The sequence below is a fragment of the Sus scrofa genome, chromosome 9 (assembly GCF_000003025.6).
Source record: "Sus scrofa isolate TJ Tabasco breed Duroc chromosome 9, Sscrofa11.1, whole genome shotgun sequence".
In the NCBI taxonomy this organism is placed as follows: domain Eukaryota; kingdom Metazoa; phylum Chordata; class Mammalia; order Artiodactyla; family Suidae; genus Sus; species Sus scrofa.
In genome coordinates, this window is record NC_010451.4 from 7,363,950 (window position 1) to 7,384,691 (window position 20,742).

Sequence of the window (20,742 nt, forward strand, 5' to 3'; positions counted from 1 at the left end):
TCTAGAGATGCACAGCTCCTCTGTACATTATCTTATTTGATCCTCCTGGATCTTAGGAAGTTTGTATTGTCTTCTTACCCCCACTTTACAGATGAGAAACACAAGGCTCAGAAGGGTGAAGGAACAAGCCAAAGGTCACAGCCAGCTGAGGCAGCCCAAGGACTTGGAGGCAGGACTTTTGACCAGGCTCTTCCCCTGCCCCTTTCAGGAGCAAGTGGGTGGCAAGACGCACACTTAGCATCTAGTGTGGAAGGGGTGTGAGCCCTGTTTGTGAGTTCACTCCTGTTGTTTTAGGATAACATCCAGGAAAACATCCCTAGACCAGAGCTCTCTGAAACAGATATGGCAGAAGTACCGCATTTGTCTTTCTGGCAGTGGGGCAGAGAAAACGGTCCAGGAACATGATGCTCGTAGGCATTCATGGGCTTCTTGGCAGTTCAAGCAGTATAACGGCAAACATGCAGAGCACCTAGGAGGAAACTTACACCAGTTGTGTCACAGTGTAGGATTTTGGGACAAATTACAACTCTCCCTTCTAAAATTTCTGTAGTTGAGCTATACTTTTGTCATGAAAAACAACTTCATAATGGGCAATTAAATGCAAAGACTCAGCCAGATTTTGTCATAAGGCCACTCAGAGAGGGATAAGAAATAACTGGCCTCACAACCAACAGCTTCGGCTGGTGTCCTCAGGCAGTGAGCGAACAGTGCAGCCACGGGGGTCGTGACCCAGAGCAGCCTTTGCTTTGTCGCAGCAGAAAGTCCAGGGGCTCGAATTTTCTTGTCAACTTCCAGCCCTCCTGGGAGGTCTCGGTGTTAATAAGTCTGTTCTCAAACATTGTGACTTTTTTGTGTTATGGTCTCACTCTGCGTGGAGAAACTGGATTACCCGAGAGTATCAGTCGGAGGAACCCCTGGAAATCATCTCACTCTCCTTCTTTTAAAGCTGGGGCTGCGGCAGCCCCGCAGAAAGGCTGTCCATCGAGGGGGGCCAGGGCCAGGGCCGGGGCCAGCTCCTCCTTGCTTCTGCCTGCCTGGTGGGTGAGAGAGCAGGGAGCGGCTGCTGGGCTCTGGATCCGGCTTGGCTGCCCTACCCCAGGCCTGTGCTGAAAGACACCCAGATACAGCGATTGATACAGGGGTGCGACAGTTCATTCAAAAAAAGACTTCAAATCATCCTCGGAGAATGTGGAAAACGTAGGCCTCTGGTGCCAACGGGAGTGTCAGATGTGAGCAGCTTTCTTCAGCAGGGAAAGCAGAAGATGGAAATGATACTGCAGGCGCACCGACAGCCCTTTCCGGATTTAGGGTAAAGCCCTTTCACGCCCGTTCCTTCCCTTGGGCCTTGTGAAAAGCCTGCGTGGCTGAGAGGCTGCAAGAAGAGCAAGACGTGCTGCAGCGGAGGCCGCAGAAGGTGGGGGAGGCGACGGGGAGGCACGTCTGTGGTGGCCACTCTGGGCGGCACACTCCACACGTCTTGGAGCCACAGCCTTCCCGTCAGGTTTCTGGGGACGTGGAAGCTGGGGTCCACAGCTGTCAAGTGGGAGCCAGGGTTTAACGCAGACCTTGATGCCACAGCCCGTGTTGTCGTCTTCTCTGCTGTTGGTGGGAGGGTCAATGGATAGAATCATTTTTGAGGCCAGTGTGGCAGCATCTAATAAAATTAAATACACATGTACCTTTCTGACTCTCAAATTTAGGAATGTACCCAACATTTTCACTGGAATAAATTTATAAAGAATTAGGTACCGAGGTGTTAATTCCAGCCTTCTAGAAGCAGATGGATGGATACAACCTAAACATCCATCACTATAGGAATGTTTAAATATGATCTATCCAAACAATGGAATACAATGCAGCCTTCAAAAAGAAAGAGGTAAACCTAAACATATCATATAATCTCAATTATATAAAACGGCAGTGTGTGCACATGAGTTTTATGCACAGACAGCGTCTGGAAGAACACATGTGGCACAGGCCCAGTTCTAGAAGGAGAAAAGCTGTGAGCTTGCTCCTCAAACAGGCGGAGCTCTGGTCCTCACTGGGCCAGCTGGCAACCGGGGGGCTCAGCTTTTCACTTGCAGTACTCTACCCATCCCTGGCACCAGTAAAATCTCCTTCTCTCGACTCCTCAGAATGGAGATTGAGGAAAGGACAGAGGCGTCCAGGGTGCCCACTTGCTAGAAGCCAGCAGTCACATCCTCCGGGGGCACTCAGTGGCCCTCCTGTTGCCCTTCCAGCTGCAGAATCGAGCTCTTTCCTCAGCGCACTCTGCTCTCCCTTCCAGCACATCGCACAGTACAGGCCTCAGCTGTGCACCTTTTTCCTTCACTGGGAAAGAACCCTGAAAGCCAAGACCACAACTTGTTTGTTTTTCTCCCGAGCACCCAGGGCATCAGAGCTGGCAGGTGGGTGGCACGAGGGGCTGGTGTGTCTCATGGCCGGGGGAATTTACTCTTCCCGCTCTGTATCTGTCGCAGGGTTGAGAGGAGGGCCCGGGAGTGCCTTTATAAGGAGGATCGCCAACTTAAAGAGCCTGTTTACCCAAATCTTTTTAGAAGGACACTTAGAAAACTTAATTCCATTTTTTATTATCCAACATTTTATACATAATAAATACAAAGTTTTTACAGCCACTGTAAAGAAAGCACATCGGCACAGAGATGCTCCCTCTGAGCCCAGCCCTGTGACTCTGGATTACATGTCCTGGAGGGAGGGGTGCTTTTTAAAAAGGAGGCATATTTTTACAACTTTGTATTTTTCTTTTAAATAAAATTAGCAGCTCTTCCAAAAAATATTTTAAAATATAACCAAAGATTTCAAATAACCCTCGGAGAATGTGGAAAACCCAGGTTCGAGGACAACTTTGCTAGCTAAAGAGAGAATACAAGACTGGGTAGCAGGAGTGGCCCGACCTGAGCACTCTGAAGATTTTTAAAGTGCTCTAAAGGCTTTTTAACTTGTCAACGAACTTTAAAATCTTAAAAAAAAGCCACTCTTTCAGTTTCTTTTTTAAACTTAAGAATAAGTTTGATAAACACAAAAAGACCTCAAATAGATCAACAGGTTAAGAAATGCAAAAAACTGAAACAAAAATCCTCAAATCACAGAGAAGATTATCGATGAATATTGTCACTGATCAAATGAGTAACTGAAAATTTCCTCAGCTATGACCTTACTTTTGGTCAAAAATCCCATGGGGACATTTGGCGAGCATTTCAAGTGTTTAAAGATTCTTAGGAGGGATGGAATTTTCAAAGCGTTAAGACAACTTTTGGATTAAATTCTGCAAATCTGATTTCTTTAAAAAAAAAAAGAAAGAAAGAAAAAAGACAAAGCAACTGGCAAACATCCCTTAGTCCCTCAGCAGGGCGCTCCCACCTTCCCTGGGAGGGGAGGGCCACCAGGGGCTCACACCGGGATGCCTGGGCACGGGGTGCCGGGTCGCCTGCCCGCCCATCCGCCCGCAGGGAAGGCGGCTCCTGGGTCGCTTGTCCTCGTGGGTGGGCACCTGTGCAGGGTGTGTGACGCTCACGTTCTTCGGCACAGGAAGCTGGTTTCCTCCATGAGCCTCAGGTTCTTCCTCTCAGGGAAAGGTCAGGTTGGTGGACCTGGGAAGCTGCATTTTATGCAGTGGGTGGCCGCTGGTCTGGGCCAGCTGACTGGCTTGGGAAGAAAATAATGCTACGGGCCTCCCGAGCAGAGAAGCTCAACAAGGCAAGTGTGTGTCCCCAGTTTATCTAGACATTCAGGTTCTAAGGATACTGGTCAGAAGAGTATATGCTGCAAAAATTAAGATGAAAAATACCCAAATAGAAACAGAACATTAAATCGGCTCGTTTCAAGATCTGGAAGCTCCATTTCCACTTTAGCCGCAGCCTCCTTTCTATTTATCTATGTGATGGACGAGATTTGGCCACCAGGCCAGCCCTCCGTGTTAGCTCCACTAATACTAGATGAACGGCATAAACATCCAGACAAAGGACACTGTTACGGTTTTGAATCGGTTAGTTGTGGGAGAGGTGCGCGTTAATGCAACGGCGCTAAGCGCAGGGCAGTCCACGTCTTTGCAGCAGGTCTCACGTTCTTAGTCTGAGGACTAACTGGGGGAGGAGCCAGCCTCTCCTGAAACCCCTCCTTTTGCTTCCTTATGCCGCCAACACGGTCTGATTAAACTCAACCAGACGAGCAAAAGCCACTTGAAGAAAGATGAGAATCTTTGCCACATCCCTGTGGCCACAGTAATATACTGTACGAGAGTACACGGTCAGTATCTCTGTGACTGGGCCCTGAATGAGGCCTGGTCTCGAGTCTCATATAAAAACAGGCCACTGTTAGGCACGAGGGCTGCCCCCTCTCTGCCTCTAGGGCCTGCTAAGATTTGTGCTGTGGTCGGAGAGATGACACAGAAGATGACAACCAAGAAAGGCACAACATATTCAAAACGTGGGAGGAGTCCACCAGGCCAGCCAGTCACGTATGATCCTTGTCCTTGCTCTGCTCACGTCGTCATCATGCAAAGGTGCCTGAAAAGTAAGACTGGCCCGACTCCGAGCCTGGCCTGGACTGCACGCCATCACACCAGCGTGACTTCCACGTCCTCGATCCTCTCTGCCGGCCTTCGGTGGTTCTGCGTGGGCGGAGGGGGAGCTGCCCGGACCTGAGCAGGAAACCATCACACGACTGTCAGTCAGCTTCCCGATTCAGTGCCTGGAGCAGCCAAACCCCAACCCATCATTCATCCCAGGACACGGGCACCCCAGGGCTCCCAGAAACGCTCTGCGCATGTGCTTTCAACTTAACGTTCATGCTTTCTCACCCTGAGAAGGACCTATTGTTCTGGATGACAGGCAAAACTCCTGACTCAGGTTCTTGCTTGGAGAACCAGAAAACTTCCAACGTATCTTGGAAGGAGAGTTGCAAGAGAGAAGATGAGAGAGGCAGGCTGGGGGTAAGCTGTGGAGGCCTCATTAAGCTTTATTCTGTAGGCAGAGAGGAGGCGTGGGCGGATTTTAAACAGCAGTATCAGATGTGTGAAAAGAAGACTCAGATGAGTGTGGAGCCAAGAGCAAAGGTGGGCAACAGTCCAGGTGAGAAGACCCTTCTGGAGGCGCCTGAGATGGTCTGAATGAGAGCCGACGCGGGCCTGCACTAGGGTCCCGGCGGCCGTGGGGGAAAAGAGGGTGAAGAACTTGACAGCCGGCTCTGGGGCAGGCTCTGCGATGACTGTGCAGGAGGCAGGGCCAGGGAGGTGTCCCAAGTGATGCCGGAGCACCAGCAGGATGGGGTACCACCTGCCCAGACAGGAGAAAGAGGACGTGCGGGAGGGAAGACAGCTAACTCATTTTTTCTGCGTTGCGGGGTTTAGCCCAGAGACACTGAGATGTCCACAGGTCTGAAGCTGAGCAAGGAGCCCAAAGCCTTGGAGTAGCTGAGGTTGCTCGGAGACTGGATTTAATGACTTTAAGAGAAGCGGCCTGTGGACAGAACCCTGAGAAGCCCCAAAAGAGATGAAGAGAGGCAGAGACGCCTGCAAAGGTCAACGAAAAGGAACGGCCGGGAAGTAGAAAGTGTGGTGGAACAAACGGGTCCCTTCTCTCCGGCTCTGCCCCACCCTCGGTCCCCACCCCCGCCCCCTCCTGCTTAGACCACTGCCCAGCCTCCTAACAGCTGCCCATGTCCATTCTGTCACCTGACCTTCAGTCTCCACTTAGATGCCACAGACGTGTTTTAAAGATGCAAAACTGGTCACACCACTGCCTTACAATCTTACAACCGCTTCCTATCACCTTTAGGGTAAAGAAGTGAGTCCTCCACAAGGCACTCGATTCTGCTGAATGAACAAAGCCGTGGTCGGGAGCGGTCAAAGGCTGACAAGGGGCCTCTAGGAAAAGAAAACGGCAAATATGCGCCAGACGGGCAGGCCCAGGTGAGGCCTGGAGCAGCTGAGATGACGGGTGTGTCCAGGGCAGCGCACTGAGGCCCAGTCGGGGTGACCGTTTGTAAGAGGAGACGTTCTCTGAGGCAGACGCTCTCCAACCTCAGAATGGCATTATTTCATCTCAGTGTCCCTCAAAGGGCAAAGAGAGGTTTGGAAAATAGGTTCTCAGGAAATGGCTGCTGAAAAAAAAAGGCTTCTGTTTCACAATCACATCTTTTTTCCCCCCCATGGCAGGAGGAAGTTCCCAGGCCAGGGAGGGAATCCCAGCCACAGCAGGAGCTCAGGTCCCAGCAGTCCCAGCTGCCAGGCCACTGGGGAACTTCACAGTCACACCGGTTCAGTGCTTCGAGCACTTATGATAATGTAAATGCACTTTCACAGCCATTAGCTCACCAACCTCACCACGCTCAGCGGAAAAGCACCGGTGTGGGCTGGACCTTCCAGGATGTATTCCTTTCCACAGGCTTCCTTTTAAACTTTAAAAAAACATTTCTTTTTTTGTCTTCTTGCCTTTCTAGGGCCACGCCTGTGGCATATGGAGGTTCCCAGGCTAGGGATCTAATCAGAACTACAGCCACAGCAATGCCAGATCCGAGCCGTGTCTGCGACCTACATACACCATAGCTCACAGCAACGCCAGATCCCAACCCACTGAGCGAGGCCAGGGACTGAACCCGAAACCTCATGGTTCCCAGTCGGATTTGTGAACCACTGAGCCACGATGCAAATGCCCTCTTTTAAACTTCTGAACTTCCCGAATCCACCTCGCCCTGGCACGGAGGGGATCAGGAACAACGCAGGGGTCACAGGGAAACACTCATTTCCAACGTTCAACTTGGAAGCACCAGCCGCGCTGTCACCCTGCCAGATGAGAGACTTACAGGTCGCAGTTTGCCATATGAGGTCTCAGGCGTCTGCCTGGATGCCTGCGAAAATCCTGGCGATTCGGCATGGAAGCTGTTTTCTGAGGAAAGAAGCTCAATTTATTAGTGTGGCTGAGCAATAAAAGTGCTAATGCAGATCTACTGGCTTCTGAGGTGAACACGTGCATTTCTGAATACAAGTGCACTGGGCTCTGTGCCCAGGGGATCCCTTACCATTTGCTGAGGGAGAGCGGGGGAGGTACTGGGAGCTCCTCTTATCTGGGCTGGGGTAGGGGCTGCCGGGAGGCTGGTCATACAGCGGCAGTGGAGGCAGGGAGCCCGGCGGCTTGGGGGAAGGAGAGATCTGCGGAGAGGGAGAGACGTTACAAAGCGCCCACCTCAGGAGGCCAGGCCAGCTGGCTTCATGGCTCCTCCTGGCAAAGCAGAGCTCTGGAGCGACGTTATCATCATCACCTTTTCTGGTCAGCCTCATCAGAAGCAAAAGAGCCTAGAAAAACCACCCCAACCCCTAGTTTCGTGCTGCATTCAACTTTTTCCTTCCACAGATCTCATTATCCGACGAATTGGAGTGTATTTATTTATTTATTTTTCTTTTCTTTTTTGGCTGCATCCTTGGTGTATGGAAGTTCCTGGGCCAGGGGTCGAACCCGAGCTGGAGCTGTGACCTGTGCCACAGCTGCGGCAATGCCGGATGCTTTAACCCATGCGCCAGGCCAGGGCGCCTCCACAGAGACAAGGCAGATCCTTAACCCACTTCGACACAGCAGAAACTCCTAGTTTATCTTTTTTTTTTTTTAGGGCTGCACCTGTGGCACATGGAGGTTCCTGGGCTAGGGGCCAAATCAGAGCTTTAGCCACTGACCTACGTCATAGCCACAGCAACACCAGATCTGAGCTGCATCTGTGATCTATGCCACAGCTCATGGCAATGCCTGATCCTTAACCCCCTGAGCGAGGCCAGGGATCAAACCTGTGTCCTGGAGTTCCCGTCGTGGCGCAGTGGTTAACGAATCCGACTAGGAACCATGAGGTTGCGGGTTCGGTCCCTGCCCTTGCTCAGTGGGTTGATGATCTGGCGTTGCCGTGAGCTGTGGTGTAGGTTGCAGACGTGGCTCGGATCCTGCATTGCTGTGGCTCTGGCGTGGGCTGGTGGCTACAGCTCTGATTAGACCCCTAGCCTGGGAACCTCCATATGCCGCGGGAGCGGCCCAAGAAACGGCAAAAAGACAAAAAAATAAATAAATAAAATAACAAGAGTTAGTTACCAAAGCAAATTGGCAAAACAGGAAAAAACAAAAAACAAAAAACAAAAAAACCTGTGTCCTCATGGATGCTAAGTTAGATTTGTTTTCGCTGAGCCATGATGGGAACTCCTCTTAGTTTACCTTAAACAATTATCAAGTTCAGACCACTCTCTAGAGCTCTAGTGAAAACACACCAAATTAGTCAATTCAGTGAAGAACAAAAAGGGCAAGTTGTATTTTTTGAGGATAACTGGCTGAGTGTGACTTTGCCCGGTTTTGTCAATGTCGCGCGACGTGGTCCCAACACCACAGAAGCAAGAAGAAGATGTGCTCCTTACGCTCCTGGACCGGCAGGCCTGCTGTGATAGATCCGAATCAGGAGTCTCTCATGAAGACAAGTGGTGCTATGATGAGCTAAGCCCAGGGCCACAAGCGTGTACGGGGCTCTGGAAGGCTCTTTAGTTCTCTGAAAAGGACTAGGCTGGCCTGGGCAGAGAGGCTCTGACAGTGAGCGAGAAAAAGACAGGCTAATATTTTTACTGCATAAACTAACAAGAGAGACAGTCAATTTCCTCTTTGCTTTCTTTCTTTTCACGGAACCATTCTTTGGTATGTCACACACAGTTCAGTAGTTTGGTTCCCTGACTCAGAGGACAGACTGTGGAGAAGAGAGGAGTGATAAAGCCATTACACAGGAGTCTAACTGGTGAGTTTCTGCTTCCCAAATTCAATTTTGAAAAAGCCAGGCGACTAAGGGATGGAGCGGTAGGGTGAGGCTGAAACTGCGGCCTGCTTTGGGGTGCATCAGTGGACTCCTTGGGAGTCATTTTCTTTAAATATCTTTTTTGTTTGTTCGTTTGTTGTCACACCCAGGGCATGTGCAAGTTCCCCAGGCCAGAGATCAAACCTTTACCCCAGCTGTAGCCAGAGCCACAGCAGCGACAAGGCTGGATCCTTAACTTGCTGAGCACAAGGGAACTCCTAAACATCCTTTAATTCCGCCTCCTCCCCCTTTTGTGCACCTGAATCTCTCTCATCCAGGGAGCGTCACCATTTTCTGAGGCTGAGAGTTCTTCCACCAGCACCGACGGGAAAACTCCAATCCGCCCACCGAATTCTCCTTCCCAGAAGCCATCATCGTCCTGGTTTTCTTTGTTCAAGATGCGGATGATCGCTCCCTCAGGAAACGATAATTCATCGTCTGTCTGGCCCTCGTAGTCATAAAGTGCTTTCACGAAACAGACTAGGTTGCAAGAGAGAAAACAGCCGTAAGGGCCCTGACAGCCAGGCTACTTCTGCAGCCACCCCCTGCTCACGGGACAGCGAAAAGCGCCTTGCGCAGAGTAAGAGTAAAGCGCTCAGGTTGTCCTCACTGAAGATCAGCTTCAGGGCTCTGCGGTACAAGGTAAGGGTGACCAAAGACACAGATGCGAGAAAAGGAGTGAAGCTGTGCTTCTTAAGCTACTGAAGGCTGACTCCAGGGTCATACAGTTTAGGTCACGTGCGACCACATAAAGAGGGGCTTCTTTCCGTCTTTACCACTGGCATCTCCGTTGAGGCTGCCGGAAACGAGTTCGGCCTCCGTGGAATTGCTGGACGTGTGGGAGCGGCTGTCCAGGGCGGCCAGGGACTGCAGCATGCTCAGCAGACTGCTGGAGGTGGGGAACTGGAGGTACTTCTCCGGCACGTAACCCACTTGGCCAACTTTATTTCGAGCCTGAGTGGAAGACACGTGACAAAACAGGTTTGCACACACAATGTGGACCGGGCACAACACGAAGCAAAACAAACTCCTAAAAATGTCACAAGAAGGGGCGATATGAGCAAAGGAATATACCTTTACCCAGTCTTCCATATCTCCATCTTCAATCACTTCTAACACCTCATGCTCCTCAATGGTCAACTCATCTGGTTGAGAAGCCTGCAGTGTAGGATGGTCATGGACAAAATTAAAAAGGTTAGATAAAGAGCAGATGTGGACTGATCGTAACGAAAACGGGGGGTCAAAATACTGAAATGACTTTGAAAAACGTACTGAACATAAAAATCTGAGTGTTGTAAAACTATCATAATGAGGTGAAGTTTTACTTTAAAAAGCTGAACAAAATAAAGCCACAACAAAAACTGGAGAAACGGAATCCTCAAGAGGCACTCAGGATCAGTGAACACGGCCCTCTGCCGGAAGCAGGGGACTGGGGTGCCCGCTCCAGCGTACGTATCGACTGGCAGTTATTCAACTTCCTGATGCCTCCATTTCTTCGAAATGACAACCCTGCCATTCTCAGGAGGATGGGAGAGTCGGTGTGGGATGAGTAAGCACAGAACCACGATGACCTGGGAGGCTCAGGCGGAGGAGAAAGCACCGGCTCAGAAGTGCCGCAGGGCGACCGTGGAGCTGCATGCTGGGAAAACGCAAAGAGCCATGTGCATGGACAGAATGATGGCTTGAGCAGCGCCTAGAACTGGTCTGGAAGCACCGTAAAACAGTGGCTAAGAAAGCTGGAGGAAGAGGAATGAGCGAGATGGGTCCAAGTTTGGATTCACTATGCGGCGACTAACTGCGGAGACCGGGCTGATCTACCTGGGTACCTTCACACCAACTGCCGAGGTTGCTTTTTTGTTTTTAAATTCCTTACCACAGGAGTCCACTAGCACTAGCCACCCAAGGACTACCCTTGAGGCTAGAGAATCTGAGAGCAGACTCTCAGGAGCTCCGCAGAGGGGCTGGAGAGTGGCTTTGTTTCCTAAAGAAACTTGTCTCTCAAGTATTACAGGGAGGGGCTTGAAGACATCTTCCGGCTCAGTGAAAAGTCTTTATTTTTAAAAATTTTATTGGAGACACTGTTGACTTACAATGTTGTTAGTTTCTTAAAGAACAGTCTTAAAAGCTTTCCCCAAATCCCAAGATCAGTTGAAACTATCACTTAAGACCAAATGGTTTTTCAGATCTCACAGTCTCAAAGTATAAAATATATCCAAGTTACACAACAAAAATAAGGCAAGAGTCGCTTCCCATTTCATGAGACCCAGATTCTGGACACTGCCATAACAGCTGCTTGAGACAGAAAAATAGTACTGGAAATGGGTGACCAATCACCAAAATACTCCAGGACTAGAATTTTAAGTAGATTACCTCTGATCTCAAAATACGAGAAAAAAGCTCCCTGATTCTTGACAGCTTTTCCAGCTATCAAGAATTTCTTTGCTAAGCTGAAACCACACTGTGCCTTGAATATACCAGCAAAAGGCACCTATACAACCGAGATGTTTTTCCTAATTTTCTGGCAAAACTCAAAAAGTCATCCACACGCCCAGACCTCAGCATGTGAGAGCTCGAAGCAGGACGGCTAAGAACGGCTTTAAATAGGCTGCTGCCCTGTGAGAAAGTCACCGGGGTCCATGCAAGTTGTCCGACGCTGCTACGTACGCAGACACGAGCATGGCCATGCCAACCCCAAGCAGTTTCCAATTCTTCCACTTGACAAAGTCAGGTCCTCTGCCTGGCACTCAAGACTCTGTGGTCTCTGGATGCTTTGGACCAGCAAACTCTTCCCTAGTCTGAATACAGCACAGTCTTTCTTGCCTCTCTGCTTTTATCAGGCTGTTCGTTTATTTTCAGCAGGCTCTGCTCCCGCTTTCCCATTTGGCGACTGGATTTAGATCACTCTGGGTTCAGGTTTAGCTTTAGTCTGTTTCTACAGGCAGGTGGTCATAAGGCCTTCCAGAGTCTCAGCTTTCTTTTTTACTCCTATTACAAAAGAAGCTCTAGGAGGCAGACATTTTTGTCTGTGCTGATCAATGCTACACCCATGAGCCTAGAAAAGAGCACAGCATGGCACACAGAAGGTGCTCACGCAGTATTTGCTGAATTAATAGGTTGGCTGATGAGATTTCCTTATAGGGTTATTGAAGGGATTAGAAAAAACATATAATACCACAGGCACACAGGACTCCATACAGGGCAGCTATTATTATTACTCATGATTTGATGCCCAGCTCATATGTTTTCCAAGACCACCCGCAATGAGCTGGCGCTTTTTCCTCCCTCTGTTCTCATACGGCTTTGGGCATCCCTCTAACACTGACCACCATGGCACTCCAGTCAGGTGTTTGCACTTGTGGGCCTCCTACTAAATGACTTACTTAAGGCGCACTAGCCCCAACTGAAGACAGCAAGTGGTCCGTGAATGGCTATCAAATACACACACGGTCTCACACTACTTCATGAGGTTCTATCCCCAGTGAGAGCGTAACTCCAGAACCAGCCGAGCCCTCCCTTCCCACCACCATCTCTCTACCTTCCCTGTTTCTTTTAAAACAATACACTTTTTCTTGTTTATAAAAGTAATACTGAACATTCACGGTAGAAAAGTAGAAGCGTGTACAATTGAGACCTGAAGGTAATACAATTTGGTATCTTTGTTTTTGTTGTTGTTGTTTTTGTTTTGTTTTTTGGCTGCCCCTCGGCAAATAGAGCTTCCAGGCTAGGGATCAGAGCCAATCTGCAGTTGCAAACTATGCTGCAGCTGTGACCACACCAGATCCTTTAACCCACTGGGCTGGGCAGGGGATCAAATCTGTGTCCTAGTGCCACAGAGATGCCACCAGACACGCCGTAACAGGAACTCTGGTATCTCACATTTTAACATATCATTTCTCCTTAGATAAAAAACTCTTACTAATGTAATTTTCAATTACCTTCGTAATATTTTCGTTATGGTTACATTCTATGAATGGTTAATTTAATTATTTCCTTATTGGATTTCCAACTCTGAGCTATTACAAAGTAGTACTAAGATGAAAAACATTTTGTATTCAGAATGTGTTTTCTATACTGTAGGTTGCTTTCTTGGGACATATGCTAATTGGGTCAAAGGCATAAGCGTTTTTAAGCCTTCTGAATCCAATCCTTAAATTTAGCTTTTCTTTGCTCTCAGATTATCCGAGGCCTTCTCTGTGGTCTGGAGTAGGGGAATCACGACTGGGCTGACAGTGAGTCCCACTTCTCTTTACCCTCTCTGGAACAGCTACGCCACCATCAGGGGTACCTTCTTCTGTTTCTTTCCTTCTTTTTCTTTTTTTTCAGGGCCACCCTGCAGCAGATGAAAGTTTCCAGGCTAGGGTCAAATCAGAGCTGCAGTTGCAGGCCTATGCTACAGCCACAGCAAGGCCAGATCCAAGTCGCATCTGTGACCTACGCCACAGCTTGTGGCAACACCCGATCCTCGACCCAGTGAGCAAGGTCAGCGTTGAACCTCCATCCTCATGGATACTAGTCAGTTTCTTAACCCCTGAAGCCACACTGGAAACTCCAAGGCTGCCTTCTTTGCAAGCCCAGTGGGACTTTAGGGTATCCAGTGGCTTCTCTCAGCCGGAATAAAAGCCAAGCCTGGGTCTGATCTATGCTACTGACATCTTTACTTCCAGCCGCTCTGTTCCTCCCTCACACCTGGTGCTCACACATCACTGCTTAGTGTTGCCTGAACACCCGCTTACGTCACCAGACTCTGTCTCTGCGTCTGCTGCTTGCTTTGAGGGCTCTTTCCTTCCTCAACTGTAACCAGAGGGATCTTATTCATGACCTCAATGAAATGCACCTCGTCTACAAAATTTCTCTCAATCATCACAGGAAGAATTACCAGTTTTACCTCTACTCTAAGTGCTGTCAATCATATTCTATTTTTTAGTTTAACATTTATTCCCTACAGACTATCCATTTCTGGGGGGCAGGGGTGATGTCATATTCACTCCTACGTCCCCCAAACTTATCACATACCAGGTACTCAATAAATGTTCAATGATTAACTGATTAAAATGATTTTTATAATCTGTTTTACCATTAGGCCATGCCCAGGATATGCCAACAAAGGGCGTATTAGATGAATGTGAGCTGGTTTATAATCACTCAGATACTGAAGACCCTCTCCACTTAAAAGACCTTAAGGAGTTCTTGTCATGGCTCAGCGGAAACGAATCTGACTAGCATCCATGAGGACGCAGGTTTGGTCCCTGGCCTCGTTCAGTAGGTTAAGGATCCAGCGTTGCCGTGAGCTGTGGTGTAGGTTGCAGACACTGCTCAGATCTGGCGTTGCTGCGGCTGTGATGTAGGCCCGCAGCTGTAGCTCTGACCTGACCCCTAGCCTGGGAATGTCCATGTACCTAAAAAAAAAAAAAAAAAACCCCAAAACAAACCTTAAATAGCTTACATTAGGAAAAAAAAAAAAGGCCTTCTAGAAAAGAGGAAGTATTATTAACTTAAATAATGAAAGGATGTTTAACTAAAAGACGTCTGGTAATGACTGATATTAAGGAGTAAAGAGGGCCAGGTTTTGGCTCTCCAGGGCTGGTGGTGGTGGGAGTGAGACGGTCCCAGGTACGATTGTTTTAGGTTCTCTCCAGACCCCTCCTCTGTTGTTGTCCCTTAAGCAAACATGGCATTAACACGGCAGCCAGGAGAGATTCATTTGTTCATGCTTTCCTCATATCATTTATTCATTCCACAATTATTTCCTGAGGCCCCACTATGTGCCAGGCACTATTCCAGGTGCTGAAGACACAAAGACAAGGTTTGTACCTTCATGGACTTTTAGTGGTGAGTCAGACAAAGAAACATGAAACAAATGGATTAAGTCTGGCTGATGAGTAGTGCCACACATAAATGAGGGCAAAGGGCAACAGGGCAGAATAGTGACTGGGGTATATGTAGCGGGTCAGGGAGACCTAAGGAGGCACGACCTGTGCTGAGCCTACACGGACAGGGGTGGGCAGCCAATCAAGATGTGGGAAAGGACAGTTCAAGGCAGGGGAGCAGGAAGTGCCAAGCTGTCGCGTCAGCCAGCAGCACGGTGCTGCTGAAGGCTGACAGGCCAGGCGGCCAGAGTGGCTAATGCACAGCGAGAGGGTTGGGTAGGGGTGGGGTGGGCTGGTCTGGGATGAAGCCAGGCCAGATCAATAAGGACACTACAGACCCTCGTTCGTTTTTCCCTTATGAAGGGTTTTTCTATGTGGGACGGAAAGCTTACAAAGGGTTTCACAGAGGAAGACAATAGTTTCCTAAGTGTGTTAGAGACAATTCTGGCTGCAGCTTGGAGGGTGGACTGTTGGTAGACAAGGGTGGAGAGGGGTACCAATGATTAGCTTTTTTTTCTTTTTCTTTTACAGTAATCGAAGGAATGGCCTCTACCAAGATGGGAAATGTGAACAGACCCAGGACTTGTTTGGAGGCGGACGCCGCAGGACTGGCTACTGAACGGGAGGATGGGAGTGAAGGAAAGAGAGGAAGTGGGGAAATGAACCTCAATGTACTTGGAGTAAAAGGCTAATGGGAGAGCAGGGCAGGGGGGAGAGTGAAGAACTGTTTTACCAAGTCAGGTTGGAAAGCTCAGGAATTTATTTACCCAGGTCCCTGCTTAATACGGAAGCAAGAGGTTAAGATTAAGGTGAGGATGGAAATCCTATAAATTGGATTGTGGTGATCACTGTGCACCGATCAATGTAATAAATTCATGGAGTCATAGAAAAAAAGATTAAGATTAGGAAAGGCAAAGTTTAAGAAAACTGCTCTGTAAATTTTCTTGTAATGCCATGTTGAGCATCACCCTAACGGAGGGTCTTGGGCCAAGCGGGCAACGGGTAAGGGTGAGAGCTCTGCTGACGGAAAATGCACTAGATGCCAGGCACGGTGCTACATGCTTTGCTATAAAAGTGTTCTCTCATTTAGTCTTCAAACCGGCCTTTTCATAATATCCCCATAACACAGATAAGAAAACTGAGGCTCACAGAGACCAAAATACCCGTGTGGTCATGGAGCTCCTGCGTGGCAGAGACGGCATTTTCTCTGAGGCCGTCTGACGTTATAGTCCGGACTTGTGCCCGTCATATTATGTTGTCTCTAATGTGAACTGAACGCCAATTTTAGGCGAAGCACAGTACAAGAGGCCGGGTAGATAGAGTTACCTGTATCTTCAGAGCTGTTACAATTTAAGATGAGAAATATGTTCGAGAAATACAAACCTTGTAAGAATAAACAACTTTGCAGGTGAGTGGATAATTTCTTAAGGTGCCAGAAGGGCTGGAACTGCTGTCATCAAAAACATCCATATTGTCTTCAAACTCTTCTCCTTCTTCTTTTTCAGTATCTGTATTAAGCTGGGGAAAAAATCAGAAGCCACTGGTTAGCTTGCTTACTTGAAGAAAATGGATGAAAGCAGGAAAAACACTTAAAACCTGTTTCAAAATGTTAATTTACTTATTCAACTACACCGATAGAATATCTGTTCTCACTTGTAACTTTTTTATTTTTGGCTGCCCCCAGGGCATGTGGAAGTTCCGGGGCCAGGGATCAAACCCTGAGAACCTGAGCCACTGCAGTGACAATGCCAGATTCTTAACCTGCTGTGCCACAAGAGAACTTCCTCACTTACATTGTCATGTTAGGAAAAGACAGAGTCTTTTTTCCTTTTTAAAACCAAAGTTGCTGTGGCTGTGGCGTAGGCTGCCAGCAACAGCTCTAATTAGACCCCTAGCCTGGGAACCTCCATATGCCGCAGGAGTGGCCCTAGAAAAGGCAAAAAGACAAAACAAAACAAAACAAAAAAACAAAAAAACCCCCAAAAAACCAAGAGTCAGTTGCAAACTGACTAGTGAAGGCCTCTTACTGTTTTAATCTGATTATATTAGGAAATAGTGGAGTTCCCTTCGTGGCTCAGTGGTCAATGAATCCAACTAGGAACCATGAGGTTGCAGGTTCGATCCTTGGCCTCGCTCGGTGGGTTAAGGATCTGGCGTTGCCGTGAGCTGTGGTGTAGGTTGCAGACATGGCTCAGATCCCGCGTTGTTGCTGTGGCTGTGGTGTAGGCCAGTGGCTGCAGCTCCAATTCAACCCCTAGCCTGGAAACCTCCACATGCTGCGGGAGCGGCCCAAGAAATGGCAAAAAGACAAAAAAATAAAAATAAACTGAGGTCTCTTAAAAAAAAAAAAAAAAAAGGAAATAGTAAAAAGATTTCTAGGGAGTTTCCTGGTGGCCTAGTAGTTAAGGATCTGGCATTGTCACTGCTGGGGTTTGCTGTCACTGCTGTGGCTCAGGCTTGATCCCTCATCCCTCACCTGGGAACTTTTGCACGATGTGGGTACAGGAAAGAAAAAAAAAATTTCTAAATGTTACGAAGGATGTGGAAAACAGACTTTCATCTATGGCTGGTAGAAATGTAAACTGAAACATCTTTGAAAAAAAACAAACACATGCCTACTGAAATTAAAAACTAAACACAATACTCGATCTTGCAATTTCACTTTTGTGAATTTATTATGGAGAAACAAAAGCACCAGGGTGTAAGATTATATATTCTATGATGTTTACTGCAACACTGCTTATAGTGGAAAAAGCCTGGACACAACCTATATGTTCACCAGTAGAGGAATGTTTGAATAAACTATGATGTGCTCATATTGCAGATAAACACCTATTAAACATGAGTTAGGGGAGGTTCTGCTGTGGTGCAGTGGGATCAGCAGCATCTTGGGAGCGCTGGGACACAGTTTAGAACCTCAGCCCAGCACAGTGGATTAAGGATCCAGTGTTGCCACAGCTGCAGCTTAGGTAGCAACTGAGGCAAGGACCTGATCCCTGGCCCAGGAATTCTATATGCTGTGGGGTGGCCGAAAAAGAAAAAAAAAATGAGTTAGGGAATAGAAAGCCCAGAAATAAATCTGTGCATATATGGTTACATGACTTTTGACAAGGGTCCCAAGACATTCAGTGGGGAAGGGATCGGCTTTTCAGCAAATAGTATTAGGAAAACCGGATATCCACATGTAAAAGTGTGAAGTTGGACTGTTATCTTACAAAAATTAGCTCAAATGGATCGAAGACCTAAACCTAAAAGCTAAAGCTATAAAACTTTAAGAAGAAAACAAAGAGGAAAAGCTTCATGATACCATATGACACCAAAAGAACAGGCAACAAAAGAAAAAAAATAGACGAAACTGAACTACATCAAATCTAAAACTACTGTGTATTAAAGGATAACAGTAAAAAGGCAACCCAGAAGCTTCCTTGTGGTTCAGTGGGTTGAAGACCTGGCACTGTCGCTGATGCAGCTTAGGTCACTGCTGTGTTGCAGGCTTGATCCCTGGTCAGGAACTTGTTCATGCTGTGAATGTGGCCAAAATTAAAATAAAATAAAAAAGCAACCCACAGAAGGGGAGAAAATAGTTGCGAATCCTACATCTGACAAGATATTAACATCCAGAATATACAAAGAACACCTAAAACTCAACAACTAAATCCAAATCAAAAGTGGACAAAAGGGGAGTTCCCGTCGTGGCGCAGTGGTTAACGAATCCGACTAGGAACCATGAGGTTGCGGCTTCGATCCCTGCCCTTGCTCAGTGGGTTAACGATCCGGTGTTGCCGTGAGCTGTGGTGTAGGTTGCAGACGCGGCTCGGATCCCTCGTTGCTGTGGCTCTGGCGTAGGCCGGTGGCTACAGCTCCGATTCGACCCCTAGCCTGGGAACCTCCATATGCCGCGGGAGCGGCCCAAGAAATAGCAACAACAACAACAACAACAACAACAACAACAAAGACAAAAGACAAAAAAAAAAAAAAAAGTGACAAAAGATTTGAAAAGATGTTTCTCTGAGGATATACAAGCAGCCAATAAGCACATGAAAAGACGCTTAACTTCACTCAACACTGGAGAAATGCAAATCAAACCACGAGCTACCATTTCACGCCCATTAGGATGGCTATCATAAAAAAACTCCAAAAAATAAGTGCTGGCAAGGATGTGGACAAACTGGAACATTTGTTCACTGCTAGGAGTGTAAAATGGTGTAAGCTGCTTCAGACAATGCTGGTTCCTCAAAAAGTTTAACACAGAATTGCCACATAATTCAGCAATTTCACATCTATTTTTTCAATTCTTTTCAATTTTAATTTCTGGTCTATTCTTTCAATCCTTCTTCCCCAAAGAATTTGAAAGCAGGGACACAAACCGTTATTTGGATACAAATGCTCATAGCGGCATTATTCGCAACAGCCAAAAGGTAGTGCAACCCAAGCACCCACTGAGATGAAAGGGTGAACACAACGTGGTAGCTACACCCAAGAGGCTACCACGCAGCCTTCACGCGGAGGGGCATTCGGATACACACAGGCACGTGGACGAACCTCGAGGACGGCAACGTTAAGTGATTAAATGAGCCAGTCACAAAAAAGATAAACACTGGATGACTCGACGTGTATGAAGTATGTAGAATAGCCAAGTTTAAAAAGACAGAAAATAGAATGTTGGTTGCCAGGGATTTGGGGGTTGGAGGAACGGGTTATTGTTTAAGTGGTGCACGGTCTCACTTTTGCAAGATGAACAGAGTTCTGGAGATGGACGACGGCTCTGGTTATACGAAAATGAGGATGTACTTAATGCCACCAAACTTCTTATTTCCAAATGGTTCAGGGAATTCCTGTTGTGGCTTAGTGGTAACAAAGCCAACTAGTATCCATGAGGAGCAGGTTCGAACCCTGGCCTCGCTCGGTGGATTAAGGATCCAGCGTAGCCGTGGGTATGGTGTAGGTCGCAGATGTGGCTGGGATCCCTAGTTGCTGTGGCTGTGGTGTAGGCTGGTGGCTACAGCTCCGATCTGACCCCTAGCCTGGCAACCTCCATATACCGCAGGTTCAACCCTACAAAGACCAAAAAAAAGGTTTAAATAGTAAATTTTATGTTTATTTATATTAAGCCACAGAAAGGGGTATAGCTCCTTTTGAAATATAACAAAGAAAGAATTTAACCCAGTTTCAATGTATATTACCCATCATAACTAAAGGCACACACTGATTAAAACACTACTGAATGTAAAAAATGTATTTACCTTGAGTATTTTCTTAACATATAAATGACATGAAACAGTATCATACCACCCCATAAAATATCATATAAAATAATACTTAGGAGTTCCTTTCATGGCTCAGTGATCAACGAACCCGACTAGGATCCATGAGGATGCGTGTTCCATCTCTACCCTGGCTCAGTGTATTGGGAAGCCAGCGTTGTGATGAGCTGTGGTGTAGGTTGCAGACTCGGCTCGGATCTGGCGTTGCTGTGGCTGTGGTGTAGGCCAGTGGCTATAGCTCTGATTAGACCCCTAGCCTGGGAACATCCATATGCTACAGGTGTGGCCCTAAAAAGACAAAAAATAAATAAATATAAAATAAAATAATATTTATATGAGTATAAATATCTGACAGAGGAAGGCCAAGTAAGAAGAATAAAAACTTGAAAATGGGGAGTTCCAGTCATGGCTCAGCGGTGAGTGAACCTGACTAGGAACCATGAGGACACAGGTTTGATCCCTGGCCTGGATCAGTGGGTTAAGGATCCACCGTTGCTGTGAGCTGTGGTGTAGGTCGCAGACTCGGCTTGGATCCAGCACTGTTGTGGCTGTGGTATAGGCTGGCGGCTTCAGTTCTGATTCGACCCCTCGCCTGGGAACAACCTCCATATGCCACAGGTGTGGCCCTAGAAAGACCAAAAAAAAAAGACTGGTAAATGGAGGACATTGATTTTTTATATACCTCTTTACTATGAACTATTTGAATAGGTGTGTTTTACTTTTTAAACTAAAAATCCAATAAAGAAATAATGTAGGCCCAAAGGTTTTTGTTTCTAACT

General features: G+C 47.4%; 1 protein-coding gene across 9 annotated transcripts in view; it reads right to left on the reverse strand.

The window, feature by feature from the left end:
• Nucleotides 2,567-20,742, reverse strand: part of FCHSD2 (FCH and double SH3 domains 2) — a 253,445-nt gene continuing 235,269 nt past the window's right edge. For 4 of the 9 annotated variants that reach the window (XM_021102289.1, XM_021102287.1, XM_021102288.1 and 1 more), the window contains 8 exons: nucleotides 16,083-16,217; nucleotides 9,907-9,990; nucleotides 9,609-9,786; nucleotides 9,092-9,312; nucleotides 7,039-7,168; nucleotides 6,823-6,905; nucleotides 4,820-4,904; nucleotides 2,567-4,660 (listed from right to left, as the gene is read on the reverse strand). In XM_021102289.1, coding sequence (XP_020957948.1) covers nucleotides 4,440-4,660; nucleotides 4,820-4,904; nucleotides 6,823-6,905; nucleotides 7,039-7,168; nucleotides 9,092-9,312; nucleotides 9,609-9,786; nucleotides 9,907-9,990; nucleotides 16,083-16,217 — 1,137 coding nt within the window. In that variant the 3' untranslated portion in view covers nucleotides 2,567-4,439. Of the gene's footprint in view, nucleotides 4,905-6,822; nucleotides 6,906-7,038; nucleotides 7,169-9,091; nucleotides 9,313-9,608; nucleotides 9,787-9,906; nucleotides 9,991-16,082; nucleotides 16,218-20,742 lie in introns of all 9 variants that reach the window. The other 5 variants (XM_021102293.1, XM_021102292.1, XM_021102291.1 and 2 more) reach the window with 2 other exon arrangements.